This window comes from Leucoraja erinacea, chromosome 21 (genome assembly GCF_028641065.1).
Source record: "Leucoraja erinacea ecotype New England chromosome 21, Leri_hhj_1, whole genome shotgun sequence".
Classification (NCBI taxonomy): domain Eukaryota; kingdom Metazoa; phylum Chordata; class Chondrichthyes; order Rajiformes; family Rajidae; genus Leucoraja; species Leucoraja erinaceus.
The window spans coordinates 15100613-15127837 of record NC_073397.1 but is presented as its reverse complement, the minus strand read 5'-3'; the positions used below and the strand labels follow the sequence as shown (position 1 = coordinate 15127837).

At 43.5% G+C, this 27225-nt stretch overlaps 1 protein-coding gene across 1 annotated transcript in view; it reads left to right on the top strand.

Annotated features, from left to right (window-relative positions):
- The first annotated feature begins 221 nt into the window (after positions 1-221).
- dhx35 (DEAH-box helicase 35) overlaps positions 222-27225 on the top strand; it is a 65156-nt gene continuing 38152 nt past the window's right edge. The window contains exons 1-7 of the mRNA XM_055652179.1: positions 222-332; positions 8765-8898; positions 13469-13561; positions 16888-16965; positions 20028-20132; positions 21190-21251; positions 24722-24791. Of these exons, the coding sequence (XP_055508154.1) occupies positions 293-332; positions 8765-8898; positions 13469-13561; positions 16888-16965; positions 20028-20132; positions 21190-21251; positions 24722-24791 (582 nt within the window). The 5' untranslated portion in view covers positions 222-292. The remainder of the gene's footprint in view (positions 333-8764; positions 8899-13468; positions 13562-16887; positions 16966-20027; positions 20133-21189; positions 21252-24721; positions 24792-27225) is intronic.

Sequence of the window (27225 nt, the reverse complement as noted above, 5' to 3'; positions counted from 1 at the left end):
CCTGCACCTATTGTCTATGTATCTATGTTTGTGTATGTAGAAGTGTGTGCATGTATGTATGTGTTGTATATATATATATATATGTACATGCTGTTTTTATCCATTTATTATATTGTTTACAGAGTACTATGTACATATACAGAGTATATATGCAATGCACAGAGTGCATGTCTTGGTGGTGCTGCACTAATGCTCCTGCGTGGGACATTCCTGCCTGTTGCAAAGTTGCAGCTGCCCGCTCTCGGTGACGCGCCGGTGACGGACAGCTCCCCCCGTGACCTTTCACACCAAGATGGCGGCGCCCATGACCGCTCCGAAGTTTTGGAAACCAGGTAAAAATAAAGGCAGCCTGAGGGGAATGAAATGACGCCGGGGCCTGGAGCGGCGGGGGAAACCACTCCGGAATAACCGCCTCTCCGTACGGGGCACGAGGAGTTAAAAAAATAAAACGTCGCGTTTTATACCCAAGGGCAGCTGCGGGCGGGCGGGAGGGGAAGGCGATGGCGATAGTGTCCGGGGAGACGGGCGCAGGCACATCTATTCTCCCTATTTTATATCTAAAGTGCCCTGTGTCGCCTCAAAATACATTTTTTTATCGCCGTGAAGCGTGTGTGGGCGGCTCCTGTGCCGAGCACTTGACCCCGCTGCCTGCAATAAAATCCATCCCCCAGAGGCTGCATTTACACCCAGGGCAACATCCCACTCTGCCCCCCAACTCCTTTCAAATAGAAATAACCCCTCAATTCCTTGGCGTGACCCCCCAGTTTATCTGTGCGCTAGAAGACACACACACTCACACACTCACAATGAGATAAACGACTGTGACAGCAAAATTCCCAAATGCATGAACATTGAATTCTCCAATTTTTAAAAACATTACCCTCCCTCCCCAAGTGCACATCTATTTATCACGTTATCCCACCTCCTTTTTCGTTGTTCCCATTTGCCCATACCCCCTATCTCCTTATCCCCTATCCCTGACCCTTTATTCCCTTACTCCTTATCCCCTAACTGCTTCCCTCCCCACTCCATAATCTCCCACTCCTTATCACCCCACCCCTATCCATTTTCCACATAAACCCCTTCCCCTGCCTTTATATTTCCCGCCTCTGCTTTTATCTCTTCTAACACCCTTTTGTTCCGTTTTCACCTCTCTTTGGCATTTACTCCACCCATCTGCCAATCACTCTCTGCCCCCCCCCCCCCCCCCCCCCCCCCCCCCCCCCCCTATCCAACTATCACTTTGCCAGGAAATGACAGAAAGTGCTGGGGTAACTGGGTCAAGCAGCATCTGCGGAGGGAAATGGGACAGGCAACATTTTGGGTCAGGACTACTTCAGAATGAAGGAGAGTCCTGACCCGAAACACCAACTGTCCATGTCCTCCAGAGGTGCTGCTTGACTCACTGATTTACTCCAGCACTTTTGCTCCAGTCTTACTGCTTTTCTGTAAACCAGCATCTGCAGTTCCCTGTTTTTTTTTATCACATGCCAGACTTTGTCCCACCCCCACCTCTCTTTAACAACCTTCTTCCCGCATCCAACATCAATCAATATGATGAAGGGTACCAACAAGAAATGTCGTTTGTTCATTTTCCACCACAGATGCTGCTTGACTCACTGAGTTACTCCAGCACTTTGTGTTTTGTTCAAAATATTGCAGATGTTGGAAATGCTCAGTAGGTAAAGTAGCCTCTCGATGCATTTTAACATTCTGGGTCACAGCCCTTTCATCGACAATGGCAAGTGGCTATAGAGGAGGAAGTGGGAAGGGGCAGAATGGCCACAAAGAACTTTCTATGATAGAACGTTTAGGGTATTTGATCTTCCAGTGCAGATTGAAAAGAAACACATAAGTACAGTAGAGAGATACTTGATCTTTCTGATGATAACTTGGATTTCTTATAGTACTCAAGGGAAGGCTGCAGGGATGAAAAATAACACTTCTGACAATGCTGTTCTTTCGAATTGCTCCACACTGTAATTCAACGGTAACCTAGAATTTTTATTCAGCTACTCACAAGGGAAACCCAAAACTTTATAATGAGAAATAAAATGTTCCACTTGGCCTTACTGACACATGAATCATGCTGGAGATAATTTGCTATTCCATAAGACAGAGCAGATAAATGTATCAGCTCTTTGACGCAAAGTGTTTGCTGGCTTCATGTAAACCAGAGTAGCTCCACAAATGGGTTTTCAGCAAGCCTTCGCTGCAATGATAAAGTGGCTGCTGTTTACCATCTGGACTTGTGGAATTCTCTGCCTCAGACAGCTATGAGTCATTAAAGATAGACACAAAGTACTGGAGTAACTCAGCGGGTAAGGCAGCATCTCTGGAGAAAAAGGATGGATGACGTTTCGGGTCGGGACCCTTCTTCTGACTGAACATAGGGGATGGGGGCAGGGAGGACGTGAGGAGCTGGAGACGAGAAAAGACCATGGTCCATCAGGGCCAGTTATAAACAACCTCAAGCAGGGTAGTATTTGGCAAGCTCATTGTTGGCTTGGGAAGGTGTGATCTCAAGAGGGAAACAATGTGGAGAAATGTAAACCTGGTAAAACAACTAGGATGGAGAAGGAAAGTCAAGGAAAGTCAAGGAAAGGAAAGTCTTTGTGTCCAAGTCTGAGATAGATACATTTAGGCTACAGTGATTAAGAGGATTGGCAGACAAATGGAATTAGGTACCAAATTAGATCAGCCATGATCAATGAAAGCCGAGTCTAAAGGGTCCTGACCTGTAAGGTCACCTAGTCAATGTACTGCAACGATGCTGCCTGACCTGCTGAGTTACACCAACACTTTGTGTCTTTTTTAGTAAATCAGCATCTGCAGTTCCTTGTTTCTTCATTGAAAGGTGGAGCAGGCTTGAATGACCTTGTATCCTCCTCTGGCTCCTAGTTTTTACGAGGTTATGAGGTATTTGTGTGGGTATTTTAAGCAGATGTTACTGTTTGTTTTCTAAAACCAAAGCACCACATGCTTGGCGCTGACTACTGATTATGTCAGGCAGAGTGTAGATCCAACAACTAGAGCTCTACACCAGCCAGTGCTAAGCTGCGCAATTGATCGACGCCCAATTAATTCCCCTCTCCAGACATTCATTCCCAACACCAATGGTGTAGAATGCACTGCAGCAACTCCCAAACTGATAAACACAAAAAGATAATGGCAGCTGGCACCAAAGTCTGCAAATTCCACTTTAAGGGCAGCACGGTGGTGCAGCGGTAGAGCTGCTGCCTTACAGCGCCCGAGACCCGAGTTTATTCCTGACTACGGCTGCTGTCTGTATGGAGTTTGTTCACTGTGCCCGGGTGAGTTTTCCCAGTTTCCTCCCAGATGCCAAATACGTACAGGTTTTTTAGATTAATTGGCTTCAGTAAAATTGGACATTTTCCCTGGTGTGTAGCATGGTGCTAATGTACTTGGTGGTCGCTGGTCGGCGGGAACTCGGTGGGCCGAAGGGCATGTGTCCGTGCTGTATCTCTAAACTCTAAAGTATAGTCAAACATCACTCTGACCAGGAAGTAAATTATTCCTTCATCGTCACTGGATCTAAGTATTGAAGCTCCTTGCCCACCAACTCTATGCTAATACTTTTACCATATGGGCTGCAGTGGTTCAAGAATGCAACTAGCAACCTTCTCGGGGGTTGGAAGGAACTGCAGATGCTGGTTTATATCGAACGTAGCCACAAAATTCTGGGGTAACTCAATGGACCAGATAGCATCTCTGGAGAAAAAGAATAGCTGATGTTTCGGGTCGGAACCCTTCTTCAGACGTGGCAATTGAGGAATCGTGGTGGAGAAAGTCTCTTTCTCTTTCTCCAGAGATGCTATCTGGCTGAATTACTCCAGCATTTTGTTTCTACCTTCTAAGAGGTAGTTAGCAAAGGTGGCGATTGGCATTCTTTGGCACCTATATCACGTAAGGACAGCGGACATAGGTTTAAGGGTGGTGGGTGTATGGAACAAGCTGCCAGAGTTGAGGCAGGGACTATCATAATGTTTATGAAACAGTTAGGTACATGGATAGTACAGGTTTGGAGGGATATGGGCTAAACACAGGCAGGTGGGACTAGTGCAGCTGGGACATGTTGGCTGGTGTGGGCAAGTTGGGCCGACGGGCCTGTTTACATGCTGTATCACTCTGACTATGACTGTGACTATAAATGAATAATCCACTGTAACAGTTTGCTTATCTTGTTACCATACTTATTTATCACTTTGGCAGATATAATTTTCCGAAGCTTGCTCGTATTTGTTTCCTGACTGGTACAGCATTTCATGAAAGGATTGCCTGAGATAATTGCACCTCCAGGGTTTAGTTAAGACCGAAGCATTAGCCTTCCCTTAGTAGAAACAAAGAACTGCAGATGATGGTTAATACACAAAAGGTCACAAAATGCTGGAGTAACTCAGCAGATCAGGCAGCATCCCTGGAGAAAAAGAAGGGTCTGGACCTGAAACGTCACTTAACCATGTTCTCCAGGGATGCTGCCTGACCAGCTGAGTTACTCCAGCACTAGTGACCAAGAGAATATTTATTCCTCAATTCCCATTCCATTACAAGTAGAACCCAGTTTGATATCAGCGTGCTGCATTATATTAAGACAATAGGGCACGATTTCCCCCCAACCCCCTCCTCAATGGAGTTAAGCCTAGCAGTAGAAGACACAAAGTGCTGGAGTAACTCAGTGGATCAGGCAGCATCTCTGGAGAACATAGATAGGCTTCTGCACTCTATAACTTAATGACTATGCAGATGGAGCATGTTGGTCGTCGTGGGCAAGTCAGGTAGAAGGGCCTGTTCCCACACTATAATTCTAGGTGATGTTTCAGGTCGGGACCCAAAATTGCATCTGCAGTTTCTTGTTTCTACAGTTGAATATAGCACTTCTGTTAAGGCAGAGTTTTTAAAACATGTATAATAACCATAAATAGATGTAATCTGGTCAATACCACTTTATTTGCAACAGCTTGCTGTTTGGTAAAGCATTTGCAATAATATTACTATGACAACACTGACTGTACTTTATTGGCTGTGAATAACTTCTTGACATCCTGAAATATTGGAAGCCTTTGTATAAATAGAAGCCTATGTATTTGAAAACTGGAATGACAGATAAATATTGGAAAATGTCCACTCGCAGTTTATACATTCTCTCTTTTCTATTTGTGTTTCTTTGAGAGGTTGGAATGTGCAGAGCTCATTGCAAACTGATGCTGATAGATGTACAGGAGCAACACTAGACTTGCTGCTTATCTCCTTAGTCCCATGTGACACCCTGTAGGAAAATGCCCTAGATCTACTTTCCACTAGTGATTGATTGCATAACCATGAAGCTGATTCCTTTGTGGAATTTTATGAGGAGGATAACATTCTTCTTCTTCTATCCGAGGCTGTCCCCAGTGAGTTTGGTTGCTGAATTTCTAAAAGAAGATCTGTCTGAAATTGCCATTGTTCTGACTGGCTGTGAACCTTGGTGCGCACAAGTGAATTAGAAAAAAAGTAACAAGGAACTGCAGGTGCTGGTTTATAAACAAGGACACAGGCTGCTGGAGTAAGCGATCCGGTCCAAATCATCACCTATCCATGTTCTCCAGAAATGCTGTCTGACCCACTGAGTTACTCCAGCATTTTGTGTCTAGAAACATGGAAACATAAAAAAATAGGTGCAGGAGGAGGCCATTCAGCCCTTCGAGCCAGCACCGCCATTCAATATGATCATGGCTGATCGTCCAAAATCAGTACCCCGTTCCTGCTTTCTCGCCATTTCCCTTGATTCCTTAGCCCTGAGCTAAATCTAACTCTCTTTTGAAAACATCCAGTGAAATAGCCTCCACAGAATTCCGCATATTCACAACTCTCTGGGTGAAAACATTTTTCCTTATCTCAATCCTAATTGGCCTACCCCTTATTCTTAAACTGTGACCACTGGTTCCGGATTAACCCAACATGCGGAACATTTTTCCTGCATCTAGCCTGTCCAATCCCTTAAGAATTTTATATGTTTCTATAAAATCCCTCTCATCCTGACCCTTCTAAACTGCTATCTGCTGAGTAACTCAGAAGGTCCGTCAGCATCTCTGGAGCACATGGATAGATGACATTTTGGGTTGGGTCAGTCTGAAGAATAGGTCCTGCTCTGAATCGTCGTCTATCCATGTTCTCCAGAGATGGTGCCTAGCCCAGTTGTTCCCAACCTTTTTTAGTTCTTGGGCTCTTTAATTTTTCTGTGGCCCCCCTGACATTATTAGCGGAAAAAAAGTGGCCCCCTTCATCGAACCTGTGGCCCCCTAAATCCCCAATTTTTTCTGTGCCCCCCCCCCCCCCCACTGAAATTTGCCATGGCCCCAGGTTGGGAATCACTAGCCTAGCCCAACCAAGTTACTCCAGCACTTTGTATTATTCATTATGAAATAACTTGGGTACATATACCTTTCATATTCTCAGCAACACCTTTAGTGTTGAAATGTTGTAATGAAAGAAATAAATCAGTCGAGCTACCCACAGCAAGTTCCCTAAACCCGCATTGCTAATGAACCGATTTTAAAAAGCACAAGTAACAGCACAGCATCTCTGGAGGATATTGATAGGTGATGTTTTAGGTCCAGACCATTCTCCAGTCTGTCCCGACCTAAAGCATCAATCTGAAGAAGGATCCCAACCTGAAACGTCACGTATCCACATCCTCCAGAGATGCTGCCTGTCCTGCTGAGTCAATCGAGCACAAAATATATATTTTTGTAAACCAGCATCTGCAATTATTTGTGTTATAATAGTCAATGGTCCCTTTATGCTGTTTCTGTACACTGTGGACGGCTTGATTGTAATCTCATGTATAGTCTTTCCGCTGACTGGATAACACGCAGCAAAAAAAGCTTTCACTGTACCTCGTTACACGTGACAATAAACTTAATAATCTAATCAAACTAATCTAAATAATCTATTTCAGCAATTTAATTGAGTTGGGTAGTTGTGGGTGCATTGAGAAAACTTTCCAGCTCTTCACATAATAACAACGGCATCTTTTCAGGCATCTTTTATGAAAGATGTCGTCAAGCTGGAAAGGGTGCAGAGAAGATTTATGATGCTGTTACCCGGATTTGAAGGCCTGAGCTGTAGGGATAGGTTGAGCAGGCTAGGACTATATTCCTTGGAGTGCAGAGAATGAGGGGTGACCTTGTAGAGGTGTACAAAATCATGAGAGGAATAGATTGGGTAGTCTTTTGCCCAGAGTATGGGAATCAAGAACCAGAGGACATTGGTTTAAGGTTTGAGGGGAAACATTTAATAGGAACTGGAGGGGTACCTTTTTTACACAAAGAGTGGTAGGTGTATGGAACGAGCTGCCGGAGGAGGTAGTTGAGGCAGGCACTATTTCAATGCTAAAGAAACATTTAGACAGGTACATGGATCGGACAGGTTTAGAAGGATTTAGGCCAAACGCAGGCAGGTGGGACCAGTGTAAATGGGACATGTTGGTCGATGTGGGCAAGTTGGGCCGAAGGCTGTGTGGGCTCTATGACTCTGTGTGACAAATAACTAAACCAATCTAATCTAAGTATTCTAGATTATCTATTTTAGTAATTGAATTGAGTTAGGAAGTTGTGGAGGCATCAGGAAAGCCTCCAGCACTTCACATAATACATGGGATATTTTAAGGCCAGACAGGGATCTGAAAGGGTGTTGGATAGATGTCACATCTGAACAATGACAGCTTCTTTAGTTCAGGTCTCCCTCAGTGCTGCACACACAGAATGTGTCAGCATAGATTTTGAGCTTGAGGACTCTGACGTGGGACTTGAACTAAAAACCTACTGACTCAGAGACATGCAAATACCAACTGCACTTCAAATAATTATCTCTAAAGGATTCCTGTCATCCACTTACCATCCCCCGTTGACAGAGTGCAAGGCTAGGCTGTTAAATTTAAAAAATCTGAGTTCATTTACTCTCCTGGCCGAAGGAGTATTAAAGTCTAGGCCCGTTTCTGAACTGTGACTGCGTGTGGTTTGTGTGAATGTGAGATAAGAATGGAATGACCTTCAGTCAACATTAATTTTCCACTTTATAAGCCAAAGACATCCATGTAGATCCTTACTTCAACACGAGTCTGAAAGGAAGCCCATGGAAACGAGAAGGCGTTCATCAACTTCTTGTATCCTTCCATCAGAGTCCCAGATGCTCCCACTGACAAGCACAATAATAGTTTGTGAAATAATATTTTTGGACTGTAAAAATTGCAGAATATTTATTTTAATTTCAGGGGCGGCACAATGGCACAGCTGGTAGAATTGATGCCTCACAGTGCCAGAGACTCATATTCGATCCTGATCTTGGGAGCTGCATGTGTGGGGTTTGCACGTTCTCTCTGTGACCACGTGGGTTTCTTCCGGGTTTGGTTTCCAAAGGCTTGTGGATTTGTAGGTCAATTGGTCCTCTGTAAATTGCCCCTAATGGGTAGAGCAGTGGTTCTTAACCTATGGGGGTCATTTGGGGCTTTCCCGGGGGTCGTGAAAGGGACACTAATAACATATCAATTTGTTGAGCCCATGTTTAGGAACCTAACAAAGGTACATACCACATACAGTATTTTGTTCACGTATGCGCGTACTGGTGCCAAAAAGGTTAAGAACCACTGAGAGTGGATGCGCAAAGCGGAATAACATAGAACTAATGTGAACTTGGTGGCCTGAAGGGCCTGTTTCCATGCTACATTTCTAAATGAATGTTTATTTTGCTGCATCTTATGCTTTAGGCACTGAGGGCCCTGGTCTGGGTATATCCGAAGAAAGAATTAGTTCTGCAGAAGCAAGTGGAACTGCAGTGATTCACAATCGATATGCTTCCCTCTCCATAGAGCAGCAGAGGCAAAAGCTGCCAATCTTTAAGGTACAAGTACATTGATTTTATTTGCGTATATTAATGATTAAGTTTCTTGTTATTAGTCTCATTCTTTATGCCTTTTCTGTGATCTTTTATTTATTTGATTGTAGGTTATTTTCTTCAATAAGGTTGTATATTTTTCCGTGGATTTTCAGCAAGAGTAAGTTTATAATGTTACGTAAAGATAGAATTTATGTACATAACATAATATACTCATTGCTTCTGATCCAATTCAATTTTTTTGAATGTAATTACAAGGAACTGCAAATGCTGGTTTACAAAGTGGGTCAGGCAGCATCTCCGGAGAACATGAATAGGTGAGGTTTTGGGTTAGGACCCTTTTTCGGACAGATTGCAGGGGGATTGGGAAAGAAAGCTGGAAGAGAGGAGGGGCAGGACAAAGCATCGCCAGTAACAGGTGAACACAGGCAAGGGGGTCTATTGATAGGCCGATTGTTGGATAAAGGTCAGAGATGAAAACAACGTGTAAGCCAATCGGATAAAGAGTTGCAAATTGTGAAGTTCAAGGATAGAAAATGTGAACATTTTGAAGCTGGAGGAAGGAATGGAGGGGGTGGGGAGAAACCGATGCAAAGTCAACCAGAGTTCAAGGGAGAGGAGTGGGGTGTGGGGGGGAGAAAGCAGAGAGGGGAAGAGAGGTGAGGGAGGGGGGTTTGTAGAAGTTACCTAAATTTGGAGAATTTAAAAGTGGTGAATTCAATGATCAGCTGAACACCTCCATCTTGGCCTATGCAATCTCCCAGTTGCCAAACATTTTAACTCCCCTTCCCATTCCCATAATGACATTTATGTCTTGGGCCTCCTCCACTGGCAGAGTGAGGCCACATGCAAATTGGAGGAACAGCTCCTCATATTTTGCTTAGGCAGCTTAAAACTCAGTGATATGAATATTGATTTTTCTAATTTCGTAACTCTTGCATTCCCTCTCCCTTCAAGTTCAAGTGAGTTTTTCTGTGATCAATTCAATTTTTAACTCCCCTTTCTCCCTCCTCATCCTAATTGTACTGCTAGCTTCACTGTACGTGTCCCTTCGTTGTCACCTCTTCCACGGCCAACAACTAACCATTGTGCACTCCGCCTTTCCTTGGTGATCAGTGCTGGCTCTGATTTGTTCGGAACCTTCTCATACCTCCAGTTTCCCTCTCCCCTGACTCTGTTTGAAGAAGGGACTCGACCTGAAACGTCACCTATTCCTTTTCTCCAGAGATGCTGTCTGACCCAATGAGTAACTCCAGCACTTTGTGTCTATCTTTGGCGTAAACCAGCATCTGCAGTTTCTTCCTACTCAATGTTCATACCATTAGGTTGTGAGCCAGCCAAGCGGAGATTTTTAAAAATGTCGATGCCTAATCAGTGTTCTATATAGAGGTGTAAACAGCAAGCTTTGCCTATGTGCGCAGCAGTTTAACAATCAATGGTGAGATTGCTGATATTAGCATGGAAATTGGGAGAATTCCCTGCACTTCAAATAATGCCCTAGATCTCAACCATTTGACTGATCGGAAAGACCTTGACTCAACATTTAACCTGTTTTATTAATTGACCTAGAATCTAGATTAAACGTGCCTACTCTGGTTCACCTGGTAGCACCCTCATCTCAGAACGTTGTGGCTTACAATTCTACCCCAGTGATTTGACCAGAATATTCAAGGCTGACACTTCACTGTGCTTCTGAGAGTGTGCTACCATTTCGTTGAGACGTTAAACTGACTCCTACCCATTGAAGTGCATGTTAAAGGTGTCACGGTATTATTTCGAAGAAGAGTGGGGAAAATTATCTCCAATGTTCTAGATCAATTTACATCACCAGAACAGTTTATCTAACCATTATCACTTTATTGTTTGTAGGAGCTTACAGTTTGCAAATTGCTTCCCATGTATCCGTCATAACAACAGTGATGCAGAAGTGGTTTTGTTTGCTCCACCCTGGGTCATTGTGAGGCTGTGAAAGACACTAGATAAAAGTCGTCTTTTTCCTCTTGTCCTCAAATCCTAGATTAGCACCTCAAAACTACCAGTGGGCCCATTTCAAAATGTAAGTTTGAAGATTCATTTCAAGTGAGAGACTAGATTTGAATGCATTCTTTGCAGTGATTGGGGTTCTTTATGGAGTGAAAGAAAATGGTGCAAAGTGTTCTCACATTGTGACACGAATACTGGCTCTCTGAGGGACTCTGGTGGGAGATTGTCAATGCTGCATTGATGGATTGATTCTGGTTATGTTTTTACATCAAATATTTGTTTTTGAGATAATTGTGTTTGTATTTAAAAAAAAAAAAAGAACATAGAACAGGAGCATAGAACATACATCACAGGAACAGGTGCTTTTACGCACAATGTTTGTGCTGAACGTGATGCCAGATCTCATCTGCCTGCATATTATCCATATCCCTCTATTGCCTGCACTTCCATGTGCCTATCTAAAAGCACTATCATATATCTGACTCCATCACTGCCCCTGGCAGCACGTTTCAGACCCCCACTATGTGTTAAAAAAAAATGTGTCTCACACATGTCCATTAAATGTTCTCGCTCTCACCTGATAGCTATGCCCTCTTGTGTTGGAAAAAGGTGCTAACAGTCTACTCTATCTAAACCTCTCAATTTCTTATATACTTCTCCCCTCAACCTCTGATGTTCCAAGTCTATCCAAACTCTTAATTACATGTTCTGAGTTCCATTTTAGAATCTATCTCTGTGCTAATGCATGTTAATATCCTAACTAATTGCATATTTCCATGTTTGATATCTGTATTGATGTAGACATGGTCTGTCGAGTCCATGGGTGCTCAAAGTGCAACTTCAATCCCCCAATTATTTCCCTGTAACTTATTCACTGTTACATGCCCCACCTCCAATACTTCTGTCACCCATCTATGTGCAGCGGTAGAGTTACTCCCTTACAGCGCCAGAGACCCTGGTTCGATCCTGATTATGGATGTTGTCTTTTCATAGTTTGTACGTTCTCCCCGTGACCTGCACGGGGTTTCTCCGGGTGCTGCGGTTTCCTCCCACACTCCAAAGATGTACAGGTTTGTAAGCTAATTGGCTTGGTGAAATTGTAAATTACCCCTAGTGTGTGTACGGGGATCGCTGGTCAGCACGGACTTGGTGAGCCGAATGTCGCTTTACCTCCCCCCTCGACTCCATTCAAGGACCCAAGTAGTCGTTCCAGGCGCGACAGAGGTTCACCTGCATCTCCTCCAACCTCATCTATTGCATCCGCTGCTCTAGATGTCAGCTGATCTACATCGGTGAGACCAAACGGAGGATTGGCGATCATTTCACTCGGTCCGCATTAACCAACCTGAGCTCTCTGTGGTTCAGCACTTCAACTCCCGAATCCGACCTTTCTGTCCTGGGCCTCCTCCATGGCCATTGAGCACCACCAGAAATTGGAGGAGCAGCACCTCATATTCCGCTTGGGCAGTTTGCACCCTAGCGGCATAAACATTGACTTCTCCAATTTCCTGTAGCCCTTGCTGTCTCCTCCCCTTCTCAGCGCTCCCTCAGCCCTCTGGCTCCCCCTCTTCCTTTCTCCTTTCTTCTCTTCCCCCCCCCACCCCCACATCAATCTGAAGAAGGGTTTTGACCCGAAACGTTGCCTATTTCCTTATCGCTTCATAGATGCTGCCTCACCCACTGAGTTTCTCCAGCACTTTTTTGTCTACCATGGCTTGTTTCTGTGCTGTATCTCTAAACTAAACTAAACTAAACTAAACTAAACTAAACTAATCTAAAGTCAAGTCTGGGAAATTTATAGTAGCCCATGAACTTATCAAACAACACAACTCTGAGATATTGGTAGCCACTGAAACACAAGGGGGAAACCCATATTGTCATGGTGCTCATTCCATGCAGAGTTGGAAATCGCATTAGTAGAGAGATGGATTCTAAAATGGAATCCATCTTTAAAGTCTGGAGTAAAATAACGGTCATGATTGAACCGTGTTCGCTTGAGTTCTGAGACAGATGCAGCACTACAGTGACACTGTGCTGCCATCACTGTCATTTCTACATCAGCACTGTAATCCTTAAAATAAGTACATTTTGTCAAAAAAATGTAAACAGAATACTATGGAGAACCTCCAGATGCAAAATTTCACCCCACTTTTCACATTTGTGTTTCTGCGTCTTGCTGGGTTCTATGGATCTTTATTATCACGTGTAGCAAAGTACAGTGAAATTATTTTTTAAAATACAGATCAGTAAGATTATTGCCACACATATGTACAGTAGTTTTAATTTTGGGAAGCAAACCAAGCTTGGCCTGAAGATGGCAACCTTTGTTGAGCTTTCAGAGTGTGACTTTGGGCCATGGGTCCATTAATTCTCAGGCTACCACAACTGAACAAAGTGTAGCCCCCCCACCACCACTTCCTACCCCTCACACAAATCTCCATAGATGTAGAAACAAAGAACTGCAACTGCTGGTTTACAAGAGAAGACACAAACCTGAAATCGGATTTGCAAGGGTCGCAAATCTTTGCAGCACAGGTTGGGTTCAATAATGAAGGAAACGTGATGCTTTATTGTTTTGCTTTGCTTTTTTTAGCACAGAAATCATGTTCTTTACTTGGTCGAGAACTATCAGACGCTGGTGATTGTCGGTGAAACAGGCTGTGGAAAGAGCACTCAGATCCCTCAGGTTAGTACCAGCATACTATCGCATTTCTATCTTACTTTTCAATTTTAGTAAATCATAAACATGCAAGTAAATGACACCTAGTCCCGTGAAACACTAATCAGTGCTGTTTCATTTCAGTGAAGTGTTGTCAATTATAACATTCTGTTTTAGTTGCTCTTGACTGTTGTGGAAGCCATTTTGGAGCAAGTGATGTATATGCTTAGAAACGGATTAGTTCCCTGCTTTAAGAAGTTTAGGCTGGGAGGAAGTTTAGGCAGTCAAAATGAGAATCAAATCCTAGATGATGAAGCAACAAGGAATGAAGGACTGCTGGTGGCTTTAAAAAAAGGGCGGCACAGTGGCGTGGTTGTAGAGCCACTGCCTTACAGCGCCAGATACCCGGGTTCGATCCTGACTCCAGGTGCTGTTTGCACTGAGTTAATGTATTCCAGAACCAGGGGGGTCACAGTTTAAGGATAAAGGGTAGGCCATTTAGGACTATGATGAGGAAAAACATTATCACCCCCAGAGAGTTGCGAATCTGTGGAATTCTCTACCACAGAAGGCAGTGGAGGCCAATTCACTGGATGTGTTGAAGAGAGAGTTAGATTTAGCTCTTATGGTTAAAGGGATATGGGGAAAAAGCAGGAACAGGGTACTGATTATAGATGATCAGCCATGATCATATTGAATGGCGGTGCTGGCTCCAAGGGCCGAATGGCCTACTCCTGCACCTATTTTTTCCATGTTTCTATTCTCCCTGTGACCGTGTGGATTTTCTCTGGGTGCTTCGGTTTCCTCCAATGCTACAAAGATGTACAGGTTTGTTGGTTAATTGGCTTCGGTAAAATTGTAAATTGTCCATAATGTGTCGGTGTCATGATCGCTGGTCAGCGTGGACTCTGTGGGCTGAAGGGCCTGTTTCCACACTGTATGTCTAAGCGCTAAAGTAAAATATAACGTTTTGTTCTTGGGCAGCAGTGTAACAGGGATTTGGTCGACAAACGACCATGACCCAGGATGTGTTGATGTCCTTGGTCAGAAAGCAAGGCTGTGGTTTGAGCTTTGCCTCCATTCAAAACAGGGAGGCTTATCTCTTTGTAAATATCTGTAGCATTCAGAGAATTTAAAAACGAGTACATTTGATAGAAATAATTTAAATAGTTTGTATCTTTCTAAAAATTATAAACTACTCTGAAAGACAAGTGGGGGGGGGGGGGGGGGGGGGGGGGGGGGGGGGGGGATATCCATTCCCTCCATAGATGCTGCTTGACCTTCCGAGTTCCTCCAGCACTTAGTTTTTTGTAACCTTAGACAACCTTCTTTATTGTCCACTATGCCACCAATGTTGGTATGATCGGCGCACTTACTAACACTGGTCACATGCCTTCAGTCTCTGGAGACTACCCTCTGCCTCCTACCACCAAGTCCAATGCCATGTCCCTTCCCTCGTCCTTCCACCTTTGCTCCCTGCAGTCGACCTCGAGAGTGCAGTAGGCCAGACCCCGGATCCCGCTCCTCTCCTTGCACCTTGCCCATTGTCAACGGCTCCCTCCTCCAGGTCTCTGGTCTCGGGGAGGGGGGGATTAGGCGGGCTCCTCCCCATCCCAGGCTGGCAGAAGCCCAAACCTTTGTGAAACTTAAAGGGTAGAACATCAGCAGTTTGGAGTTGCTCCCATAGTGGGACAGTTAAAACTGGCAATGCCATGGAAAAAGAGCAAAGGTGCAGAACAAATTGGATATAGACACAAAATGCTGGAGTAACTCAGCCCCAACAGACAGCATCTCTGGAGAGAAGGAGTGGGTGGCGTTTCGGGTCGACACCCTTCTTCAGGCTGGATAGTTCTGTAAAAGAGCTGACACAGCCACAAACGGTCTGATAGATTCATGGAGTTGCACAGCATGGAAACAGGCTCTTAGGCACAATGTGTCAATGTTGACCAGGTTGGCCCTCCAAGCTGTTCCCATTTACCTGCACCAGTCACATATCCCTGCCAATCCATCCCATCCATGTACCTATCTAAGTGTCTTTAACATGTTGTAAATGGACCCACCTCTGCACTTCCTCATACACTTCACGCCATCCACACACTACCCTCTGTGTGAAAGACTTTCCCCTTGGCTACCCTTTAAATCTTTCTCCTTAAACCTATGCCCTCTAGTTTTAGACACCCCTGCCCTATAGAAAAGGTTGTGCTATTCACTTTATCTATGCCCCTCATGATATAGGTGTCCCTATATTAGGTCACCCATCAGCCTCCTAAGTTTCAGGAAAAGAAAACCCAGCCTCTCCTTATTGGTCAAAGGCTCCAGTCCAAGCAAAATCCTTGTGCATCTTTATTTGCACCCTCCACCCTCTCCAGTTTAACGACATCCTTGATATAGCAGGGCAACCAGAACTGTGTGCAGACCTCCCAATGTAGCCTTTCCATTGTCTTGTATAACTGTAAATGGCCCCTTTCTCTGCACTCTAAGAGTAGAACTTTACAGCCCTTTTAAGGTCTCCAAACTAAATTGAATCCTGAAGATTTGCAAAATTTGGGCCTCGTATACGAGGAAGGATATGCTGGTGTTGCAGAGGGTCCAGAGGAGGTTTGGGAAAATGATCCCAGGAATGATTGGGTCAACAATGATGAGCGTTTGATACCAATGGGCCTGTACTCGCTAGAGTTTAGCAGGATGAGGGAGGACCTCATTGAAACTTACTGAATAGTGAAAGGCTTGGATAGAGTGGATGTGGAGAGGTTTTTTCCACGTGGGGGAGTCTAGGATCAGAGACCATAGCCTCAGGATTAAAGGAAGTACTTTTGGAAAGGAGATGAGGAGGAAATTCTTTTGTCAGAGGGTGTTGAATCTGTGGAATTCATTGCCACAGAAAGCTGTGGAGGTCGTATCAATGGATATTTTTAAGGCAGATATTGACATATTCTTGATTAGTAAAGGTGTCGGGTGTTATGGGGAGAAGGCAGTTAAGAGAGAAAGATAAACCAGCCATGATTGAATGGCATAGAACTGATGGGCCAAATGGCCTGATTCTGCTCCCATAACTTATGAACATGAAAATAATTTGATATTAATGTAATCCTACAGAGGGAATTCGTGGCAAAACCTACAGTTTGGGCAATCGACTCTGCCTTGAAATTCTGGCAGCATTGAGTTACAGTTAATGAGTCAGTGATTGTTTAAAGGGAGGAGGATATTGATTATTCAATTGGGTAATGATTTTCATTGGGGAAGCTTTCGTTATGCCTTCCACAGTAAGTCATCAAAGTGCATGTAAAGACCAATCTTTCACAGAGCTGTCATTGTAATGGCAAATCTTACTCGCTTCTCTCCTTTGTATACAGTACTTATTAGAAGCTGGTTGGACTGCGGAAGGCCGAGTGATTGGTGTGACACAACCTCGTAGAGTGGCTGCAGTTTCGGTAAGATGATGACTTGTGCATTTTTGAGTTACATAACTACAGACCTTTATCAGTAAAATATACATTTTACCGTAGGATACCTCCATCTCACTGGCCCTACACTCATCTCGATAACATCTATTTCAGATTCCTACTTAGTTTAGTTTAGTTTATTGTGACATGTACCAAGGTACAGTGAAAAGCTTTTGCTGCATGCTACGTGGTCAGCGGAAAGACAATAAATGAGTACAATTGAGCCATCTCCAGTGTAATGATACTTGATAAAGGGAATAATATTACTGAAAGGTAAAAGTCCGATTAAAGATAGTCCGAGGGTCTCCAATGAGGCACATCGTAGTTCAGGACTTCTCTCTAGTTGTTGGTAGGATGGTTCAGTTGCCTGATAACAGCAACGTATTGATTGTGGCTCTGCCATCAACTCCATAATCCCAACAAACTCAATTCAATGCTGATGGAACTAGAAACCAGCTCCCCACTCTGCCAATGATTCCGTGACTGCCTTGACTGAAAAGGTGACAAAACATTTTCCTCGATAATTCTCAACACGTAGTTGCACAACGGTAGAGTTGCTGCTTTACAGCACCAGAGACCCGGGTTCAATACTGACTATGGGTGCTAAGTTTGTATGTTCGTTTTGTACGTTCTCCCCCTGACAGCGTGGGTTTTCCTGGGTGCTTTGGTTTCCTCCCACACTCCAAAGACGTGCAGGTTTGTAAGTTAATTGGTTTTGGTAAAGATTGTAAATTATGTCTCGAGTGTAGGATAGTGTTAGTCTACGGGGATCATTGGTTAGCGTGGACTTGTTGAGCAAATTCCGCGCTGTGTCTCTAAAATTAAAAACTAAAATGAAACAATCAGTGCCCACAAAGATGTATTCTCAGTCCCTTACTATATTCCCTATACACTCACGACTGTGCGGCCAAATTCTGCTCACTCCATGCACATGTTGTCAGCTGATGCCATCATAATGGACCGGTTCTCAAACAATGACAAAACAGAGTATAGAAAGGAGATAGGGTGCGTAGTAACATGGTGTTAACACAACAACCTCTCCCTTAATATCAGCAAGACAAACAAGGTAGATATTGACCAGGAAGTGAGGTAGAGGACCAGCCCCAATCTGCATCAATGGTGCCAAAGTGGAAATGTTCAAGAACTTCAAGTTCATAGACATAAATATCACCAACAATTTATCCTGGACTAACCACACTGAAGCTGGGCCAAGAAAGCACACCAATGCCTCGAAGACAAAGGAAGTTTAGTTTAATTTAGAGATATTGTGTGGAAACAGACCCTTTGACCCACCAGGTCTATGTTGACCAGCAATCACCCATACACTAGTTCTATATTAGACACTTGGTACAATTTACAGAAGCCAATTAACCTACAAACCTGCATGTCTTTGGTATGTCTCAAATGGCTCTTATGAACTTCTACAGATGCCCTGTAAGAAAGCATCTTATAGGGATGCATCACAGCTTGGTTTGGCAACACCTCTGCCCACGATCACAAAAAGTTGCAGAGAGTTTTGAATGTAGCCTAGTCGAACACGTAAGCCAGCCTCCCACCATCAACTCCATCCACACAACACATTGCCTCGGGAAAGCAGCCATCATTGTCAAGGATCTTTTTCACCCTATTCATTCCCTCTTCTCCCCTCTCTCGTCAAGCAGAAGATACAAACGTTGATAGCACACACCATCTGATTTCAGAACAGTTGCTTCCCTGCTGTTATCAGGCAGCTGAATTGTCCTCCCATAAACTAGGGTGTAGTTAAGATCTTCCAATCAAGCTAATTGTGAACCATTCCAATCGACTGTAACTGTAATGCTATAGTGCTGTAACATTATATTCTGCACGCTGGTATTTTTCTCTTTGTACTTCTGCATGGCTTGATAGTAGTCATGTAAAGTGTGATTTGACTGGAAAGCCCACAAACAAAAAAATTTCACTGAACCGCAGTATACATGATAAATATAAACCAATAACAATACAATAATCTCTTGGGCTGAAATCTTATAGATTTGTTAGGTTTCATAAGCATCAATGGTTTTGTGCATTTATAAATTGCAATAATGTCTCTGAAAATTTAGCATTTAAAATGTGCTGCTGCTTATTATTTATGAATAAAGCCTTGCAGTCATGGTGCAATATAAAAGTTTATGGGCGGCAAATACAGTCGTAACCTTAAAACTGAGGATGATAGTGACAGAAAGATATTATGCATTGCCTAAAGGGTGGTGGAAGTAGATTTAATAACATTTGAAAGGGAATTGGATGAATACTTAAAGGAAATCATATCAAGGTTACAAGGGAAATAGAGAGTAGGATGTATTAGATGGCCCGTTTAGTTTAGAGATATAGCACTGAAACAGGCCCTTCGGCCCACTGAGTCTGCGCCGACCAGCGATGCCCGCACACTAACACTACCCTACACACACTAGGATCAATTTTCAATTTTACCAAGCCAATTAGCCTACAAACCCACGCAGGGAGAATGTACAAACTCCATACAGACATCACCTGTAGTCAGGATTGCACCTGGGTCTCTGGTGCTCTAAGGCAGTAAATCTACCGCTGCGCCACCAGGGCCAAATGGCCTACATTTATGCGACATCATCCATGCAAATACGTGCTATTTGACCAAGAAGTGGGGGACTTAACACCGATTGGGGGAAATTGAACAGAGATGACCATCTCTTAAATGCTTTGGAGACCTGCATCCTCATTTTTAACCTGACTTCTGTTTTACTCGGTCAATGCCTTTCTCGTTGGTGACATGAAAATATTTGTATGATGAAGTGCCTGTGAAACATTAATAATCAATTTAAAAAAAACTCTTTGCACTACAATATAAATGTATATATCGGCCTAGATAACAACTTACAATGGAGTGACTTAGAGTTGGGGGGAAAAAAGCATCTTTACCAGTTGAGTGCTAAGGAACTTCCTGAGAGATTCTGTATAAATGCATCTTTCTTTAGATATTGTGAAGTTGCACCTTGGAGAGTGAGTCCTGCAAGCAGTTTAATCCTGTTGATCTTTCTTCCTTTCATCTCTAGGTGGCGGGACGGGTGGCAGAGGAGCGAGGTGCAATGTTGGGTCACGAGGTTGGATATTGCATCCGTTTTGATGACTGCACAGATTCCCAAGCCACCAGAATAAAGGTACAATTCACTGGCAATGTGCGCCGTTGAGATTGTAGCCAAGGCCGTGCAGCACGATACCAGAATATTCACAGGTTTGGTGCATAAAGAGTAACTAGGTCAGTTAGAGTGTCCAATGACTGAGACCCCAGGGAAAGTCTAGCCAAATTTCCAGTACAACACAAAGAAATCTGGAGTTGATGGGAATATGTGGAGAATTTAATGGGTTAGGGTAGACTTAGTGTTAAATTGGCATGGTTGGCATGGACTCAGTGGGCTGAACGCATATTTCTGTGCAGAGTCTCTTTGGTACTGTTTTACACTCTACAGGTTGAACTTTGATCTTCCGGCAACTGATGGTTCTTCCCCCTCCCCATAATCTGGACAAAATTACAAAAGCCCAGTTATAATCCCCTGAGTGGCCGCAGATGGCCTGGTAAACAATGTAAATGGTATGACTTGTCGACCCATCCCCGGCTCCCACCATCTCCCCGGCCGTTTAGAGCCCCGGCTTCCGACCCCACTCCCAACTCGCCAGGTGCACCAGCGAGCCCCTCTCACCTGCTGCTGCTTCTTGCTGTCGGCGGTGGCTTTATCCGCTCCCCGCTCGACCACCGTCGCCTGCTTCTCCCGTCGCTCGCTCTGTGCAGTCGCCCTCTTCTCCTCCCCCCCCCCCCCCCCCCCCCCCCCCCCCCCCCTCCACCATCACCGCCTCCTCCTTCTCACCCGGAGACGCCCACGTACTCCACCTTGGAAGGAGCAGCAGGTGAGAGGGGAGGAAGCCCCACAGTGACCAGTCCTAGTTTTAAAGTGCTGGAGTAACTCAGCCAACAGAATCAGTCTGAGGAAGGTTCCCGATATCACCTATCCATGTTCTCCAGAGATCCTGACCCGCTGAATTACTCCAACACTTTGAGTCTTTTTGTCTATTAACCATAATCTGCGGTAATCAGCAATAACGGACACCATTCCCTCGACTATGGTCCATTATCACAATGGTTTATTGTGCTGGAAGATCGGCGTTCAACCAGTCTTAGTTTGAATTAAAACATTGAATAATCCTGTACCACTGGCTTAGTTCCTTACAGATGGGATGCTCGTCAGGGAAATGATGGCTGACCCTTTATTGAAGAAATACAGGTAAATGCTAACAGAGTATTTCAACAATGTTACTGTAACTCAAACTTCTTTTAAAATACCAGTATTTATTACATTTTACTGCAAGTAAAATGAAGCAAAGCCAAGCTGCTTGAACCTTGCTGCTTTTAAGGTGACTCTGTCTGATGTATATTGGTCGTGAAGTTGTTGGCAAATGCTTGTTGTTAGTTCAACCAACTGAGAATTATATTGAGCTAAGCACAATTTGGATCAAATCTCCATGCAGCATTAAAGTGGTATAGAATGTTAAATTGCCCGGCTGTGAACGAAAAAACAAGAGAGGAATCTCTTCCAGATTTATTTTTCAAAAATCTCGCCCACAAATAAGCAGTGATGAATAAGAAGAAGTTATCTTGCACTAAACATTATTCACTTGTGGACAACTTGATTGTAATTGTGTGTAGTCTTTTGGCTGACTGGGTAGCACACAACATAAAGCTTTTCAGTGCACCTCGGAAAACGTGACAATAAACTAAACTTATCTAAACTAAATGAATTATAAAGAAGATAATGTGGTACATTCTGTAATTTTCTTTTCTCTATTGTGTATATTTATGCAGTTGTGGGCTGGAAATATCATTTTTTTTTGTTGAGGTGTATTCCGCTGGTAATTAACAATATTTGATAAAAAATACTAATTATGTTCCAGCTGTTCAACCTTAAATGTCAAAGACAGCACATAGTGACAGGAGAATGTAAGTCACGTTATTGGAGCTTTACAGCAAATGATGTAAGCTGAAAATTGATCTAAAACCATGCCTAGCTGTGAACATTAAGAAATGTTCGATCCTGGGTTCGATCCTGACTACGGGTACTTGTCCGTACGGAGTTTGTACATTCTCCCTCTAACCTGCATTGGTTATCTCTGAGATCTTCGGTTTCCTCCCACACTCCAAAGAAGTACAGGTTTGTCGGCTTGTTGGCTTGGTATAAATGTAAAATTGTCCCTAGTGTGTGTAGGGTGGTGTTCGTGTGCAGGGATCACTGGTTGGTGCAGACTCGGTGGGCTGAAGGGCTTGTTTCCGTGCTGTATGTGAAAACTAAACTAAATGTAGGTGAGGTTATATTTGTTTAGTTTAGAGATACAACATGGAAATAACCCTTCAGACTTCCAAATCAATTCTGACCATCGATCACACTAGTTCTATGTTATCCCACTTTCTCATCTTTGGGATGTGGGAGCAAGTTGGAACATATTGCTGGCATATTGGCGCAGTTGATAGATCCGCTGCCTTACAGCGTCAGAGACCCGGGTTCGATCCTGATCTTGGGTGCTGTCTGTGTGGAGTTTGCACGTTCCTCCTGTGATTGCATGGGTTTCATCCGGGTGCTCTGGTTTCCCCTCACATGCCAAAGACGAGTGGGTTTGTTCGTTAATTGGCCTCTGTAAAATTGCCCCGACTGTGTTGGGAATGGTTGCAAAAGTAGTATAACATGGAAAAAGTTTGAACGGGTGACCGATGGTGGGTAGGGACTGGGTGGGCCAAAGGGCCTGTTTCCATGCTGCATCTTTCAATTTAAAAAAATTATATCAAAACCCACACGGTCATAGGGAGAACATGCAAACTCCACACAGACAGCACCCATGGTCAGTATTGAACCTGTGACACTGGCACTGTGATGCCCCTGGATGGAAGGATCAAAAGTTCTCAACCTGGCAGAGTGGCATCAAACAAAGACATTCTGGGTGGTGTTGGAGAAGGGGAAATGCCAATGAGAGTCAAGAACAAACTGCTATTAAGTTCATGTTATAGGATCAGAATTAGGCCTTTCGACCCATTGACTCTACTCTGCCATTCAATTATCTATCTTTCTCTCTCAACCCTATTCTCCTGCCATCTCCCCATAACCCCCACACCTGTACTAATCAATTATATGTCAATCTCCGCCTTAAAAAGTGCGTGGACATGGCCTCCACAGCCTTCTGTGGCAATGAATTCCATAGATTCATCACCCTCTGCCAAAAAAATCCTCCTTGTCTCCTTTCTAAAGGTAGGTCCTTTTATTCTGAGACTATGCCCGCTGATCCTAGTCTCCCACTAGTGCAAACATCCTCTCCATATCCACTCTATTCAGGCCTTTCACTATTAATATCGATGTATTTCCTGTTCAAAAGTGCATAAACCTAACCTTACCATTAATTCTGCACATTTCTCATGCAGTGTCTTGTGAAAAAAGACCATGGATTTTTAATCTTAATTTGCAATATCCTTTGCTGCACTGTAACACTGATACTATAATATATTTGAAGCTGTGATACTCACGTCACTTGAGTTCAGTTTAATTTGTCTACCGAGGTACAATGAAAAGCTATTGTTGGGTACTATCCTGTCAGCGGAAAGACAATACATAATTACAATTGAACCATTTACTATATATATATAGAAACATGATAAGGGAATAACGTTTAGTGCAAGGTAAAGCCAGCAAAGTCCGAACAAGGATAGTCCGAAGGTCACCAATTAGGTAGATAGTGGTTCAGGACTGCTCTCTGGATGTGATAGGATGATTCAGTTGGCTGATAACAGCTGGGACAAAACTGTGCATGAAGGAACTGCAGATGGTGGTTTAAACCGAAGATAGACATAAAAAGCTGGAGTAACTCAGTGGGACAGGCAGCATCTCTGGAGAGAAATAATGGGTGACATTTTGGATCGAGACCCTTCTTCAGACTTCAGACCCGAAACGTCACCCATCCCTTGTCCCCAGAGATACTGCCTGTCCCGCTGAGTTACTCCAGCTTTTTGTGTCTATCTTGCGAAGAAACTGCCCCTGAATCTGGTGGTGTGCGTTTTCACGCTTCTATACCTTTTGCCTGATGGGAGAGGGGAGAAAAGGGAGTGGCCAGGGTGCGACTCTTCCTTGATTAAGCTGCTGTTTGACGACAAACAGACTTAACTTGTTGAAATTCGCAGTTCGGATTCTGTTTTGCTTTGTTTTTTTAATTAATTTATTTTATTTTTATTATTTTATTATTATTTTATTTTTTTCTCCATAGTTTAGGGGGGTTTTGTCTTTTTCTTTTTGTCTTTTTATCTTTGTGGGTTTTTTTACATTTATAAGTTTCCTTTTAAATATTTAACTATATTTACATAGGGACCGGGAGGACGATATTCATTGTGTATTTTGACACTGGTCCCATATTAGGTTATACCCGTTATTAATGTAATCCTGATCCCTATGTATCAATATCATTGTTATGTTTATCATTATTCTTGTTGCTCTGTTTTTTGTTTTATTTTTTATTTTTTGGGAAAAAAAACAATAAAAAGATTCTAAAAGAAAGAAAAATTAAGCTGCTGGCCTTGCTGAGGCAGCGTGAGGTATAAATGGAGTCAGTGGAAGGGAGGTTGTTTTGTGTGATGGGCTGGGCTGCGCCTGTGATCAGGAAACACTGGTAGTTTTACGAGCTTGCCTGTCTAATGAATTCTGTTCTTATGCTGCTATTTCAGTGTTCTTCTCCTCGACGAGGCCCATGAAAGAACTCTGTACACCGATGTGGCCATTGGTTTACTAAGAAAGGTGTGTAATCCTTGTGCATATGTTTGTCGAAAGAAAACTGCATGATGCTTTCCTTTTGAAAGATGAAGTCTGGGGTTGCAGAAGAAAATCCCAGGAATATTGCATTCGCAATCAAAAAAGAAACACCAGACGCCTATTTTATGTGCTTTCTCAACATTTGCAATTTTAATTTTATACCGCTGTTATTTCCTGATGCTTTTAATCCCTTCCACAAACCAAGCTTTCTCTGATATGTTTGAGTGGTTTTATTTCTGGCTGTATTTTTGCATAGTATTTAGCTCTCAACATCTCCCATCAATGATTTAGAAATGGTCTATGGGCGATGGTTCTCCTCAATCTGTGCCACCGCGAGCTCTTTCCTGGTTTAGTTTAGTGTAGACCGTTTGGCCCACCGAGTCCACACCAACCAATGATCACGTATTCACACTCTTTCTGTGTTATCCCACTTTCTAATGCACTCCCTGCACATTAGGCGGGATTTTACAGGAGGACCAATTAACCAACAGCCCCGCACGTCTTTGGGATGTAAACCAGGTACATCCTGGAGGAATCCCCACACGGTCATTGGTAGAACAGGCAAACTCCACACAGACAACACCGGAGGTCTGGATCGAACCTGGGTCTCTAGCGTTGTGAGGCAGTAGCTCTACCAGCTGCGCCACTGTGCTGCCCATGCCGTGTCCTCTGAAAACTTACCTTGTCCATCGTGTCCACATTGTGTTTTCTTCGCCCCCTTAGCTCCTGAAAGGGTGGAAAATATTTTCTTCCTTGTCTTAGAATCTAGAATCATTGGCCGTTGTTTGAAAATAACAGAACTTTTGAAACATTGCCTGTCTGGGGAGTCATTTTTTATTCTCTCAGCTAGTCTTTGGATGTGGAAGCAGGATCTTCAAATATTTATTAGGCAGAGATAGATTAATTATTGATAAGCACAGGGGTGATATGTTATGTGGGGTAAATGGATAACCATGGATGATCAGTTCAACCATGATCTTATTAAATGGAGGAAAGGCTACAGTGACAGACTGACCTAATTTTGTTCCCAACTCGCATGTTCACGTTCATTCTTTATTAAACTCCTGTCCAATTCACTTTGTTTTCAGCCCACAGTTTATCTTATACTCTTTACATTTACTCATAGAGTCATACAGCATGGAAACAGGCCCTTCAGCCCAACTGGCCCCTGGCAACCAACCTACACTAGTCCCATCTGCCTGCTTTTGGCCCAGAATCCCTCTAAACCTGTCCTATCCATTTACCTGTCCAAAATGTTTCTTAGAGTTGTGATAGTACCTGCCTCAGCTACCTCCTCTGGCAGCTTGTTCCATACACCCATCACCCTTTGTGTAAAAAAAATACACCTCAGGTTCCCATTAAATCTTTCCCCCCCTCTCCTTAAACCTATATCCTCTGGTTTTCGATTCCCCTACACTGGGCAAAAGACTGTGCATTTACCTGATCTACATAATACTACAGTTTAGTCATCTCTCATGATTTTTCCCAGTAATACCGGAGCCTCGCATAAGAAATTTAAAACACTTATCACATCATCACTCCTGCAGTCCCTGATGGAACAGAATAAATGCTCAAAATCAGGTAGCCTGCTCAAAACTCTCTCTATTTGCTCAGTCCCTCAAGCCCTGGTCAGTCAAGTCCTGGCAAATCTGACTGTTTAGAAGCCTCACCCCTTTCAAGCTGTGACAACATCTTTCCAATAACCTGGTGACCAAAATGTGTGTGGAACGCAATGTTCCAAAATGTGCCTTCCAGGACTTCATAGTCCTCAATACTTTGACTGATAAGATCATCCTCATCCTCCTGAGAAGGAACTGCCTCTAGCCTGCCGTCTCCCTATACTCACCCTCAAGCCCTGGCAGCACATGGCAAATCTCGGAACCCTTTCAAGCTTGACAACATCTTTCCAATAACCTGGTGACCAAAATTGAACGCAATGTTCCAAAATGGCCTCCCAACTTCTATACTGATGAAGGCCTCTCTCCTGAGAAACTGCCTCAGGCCGTAAACTACATTATCACATGTGCACACAATCATCATCTTCAAAGAAAATTTCATTCATGTCTGAAGACGGGTCCCGTCGCAAAATGTCGCCAGTCCATTCCCTCCACAGATATGCCTGACTTGCTGAGTTTTCTTTTCCATTACTTTGTGTTTTGCTCAAGATTCCAGCATCTGCAGTTTCTTGTGGTTCTCATCCATGACTGCCTTATTCTTGAAAACTGCCTTCCGGTCTGAAATTGTGGTTTCCTCTCCAAATTACTTTAATGGTTTTTTCCTCTTCTCCCCAGTAAAAAAAATCTAGTTGTTTTAGTGTCGAGGGACAGTAGCAAGCTGATGAAAAATGGGGAACTAAAACCAGATTTTTGTTTTCTTTCCAAGAGAAATGAAACAAAAGTCCTTGCAAAAAATAAACAAA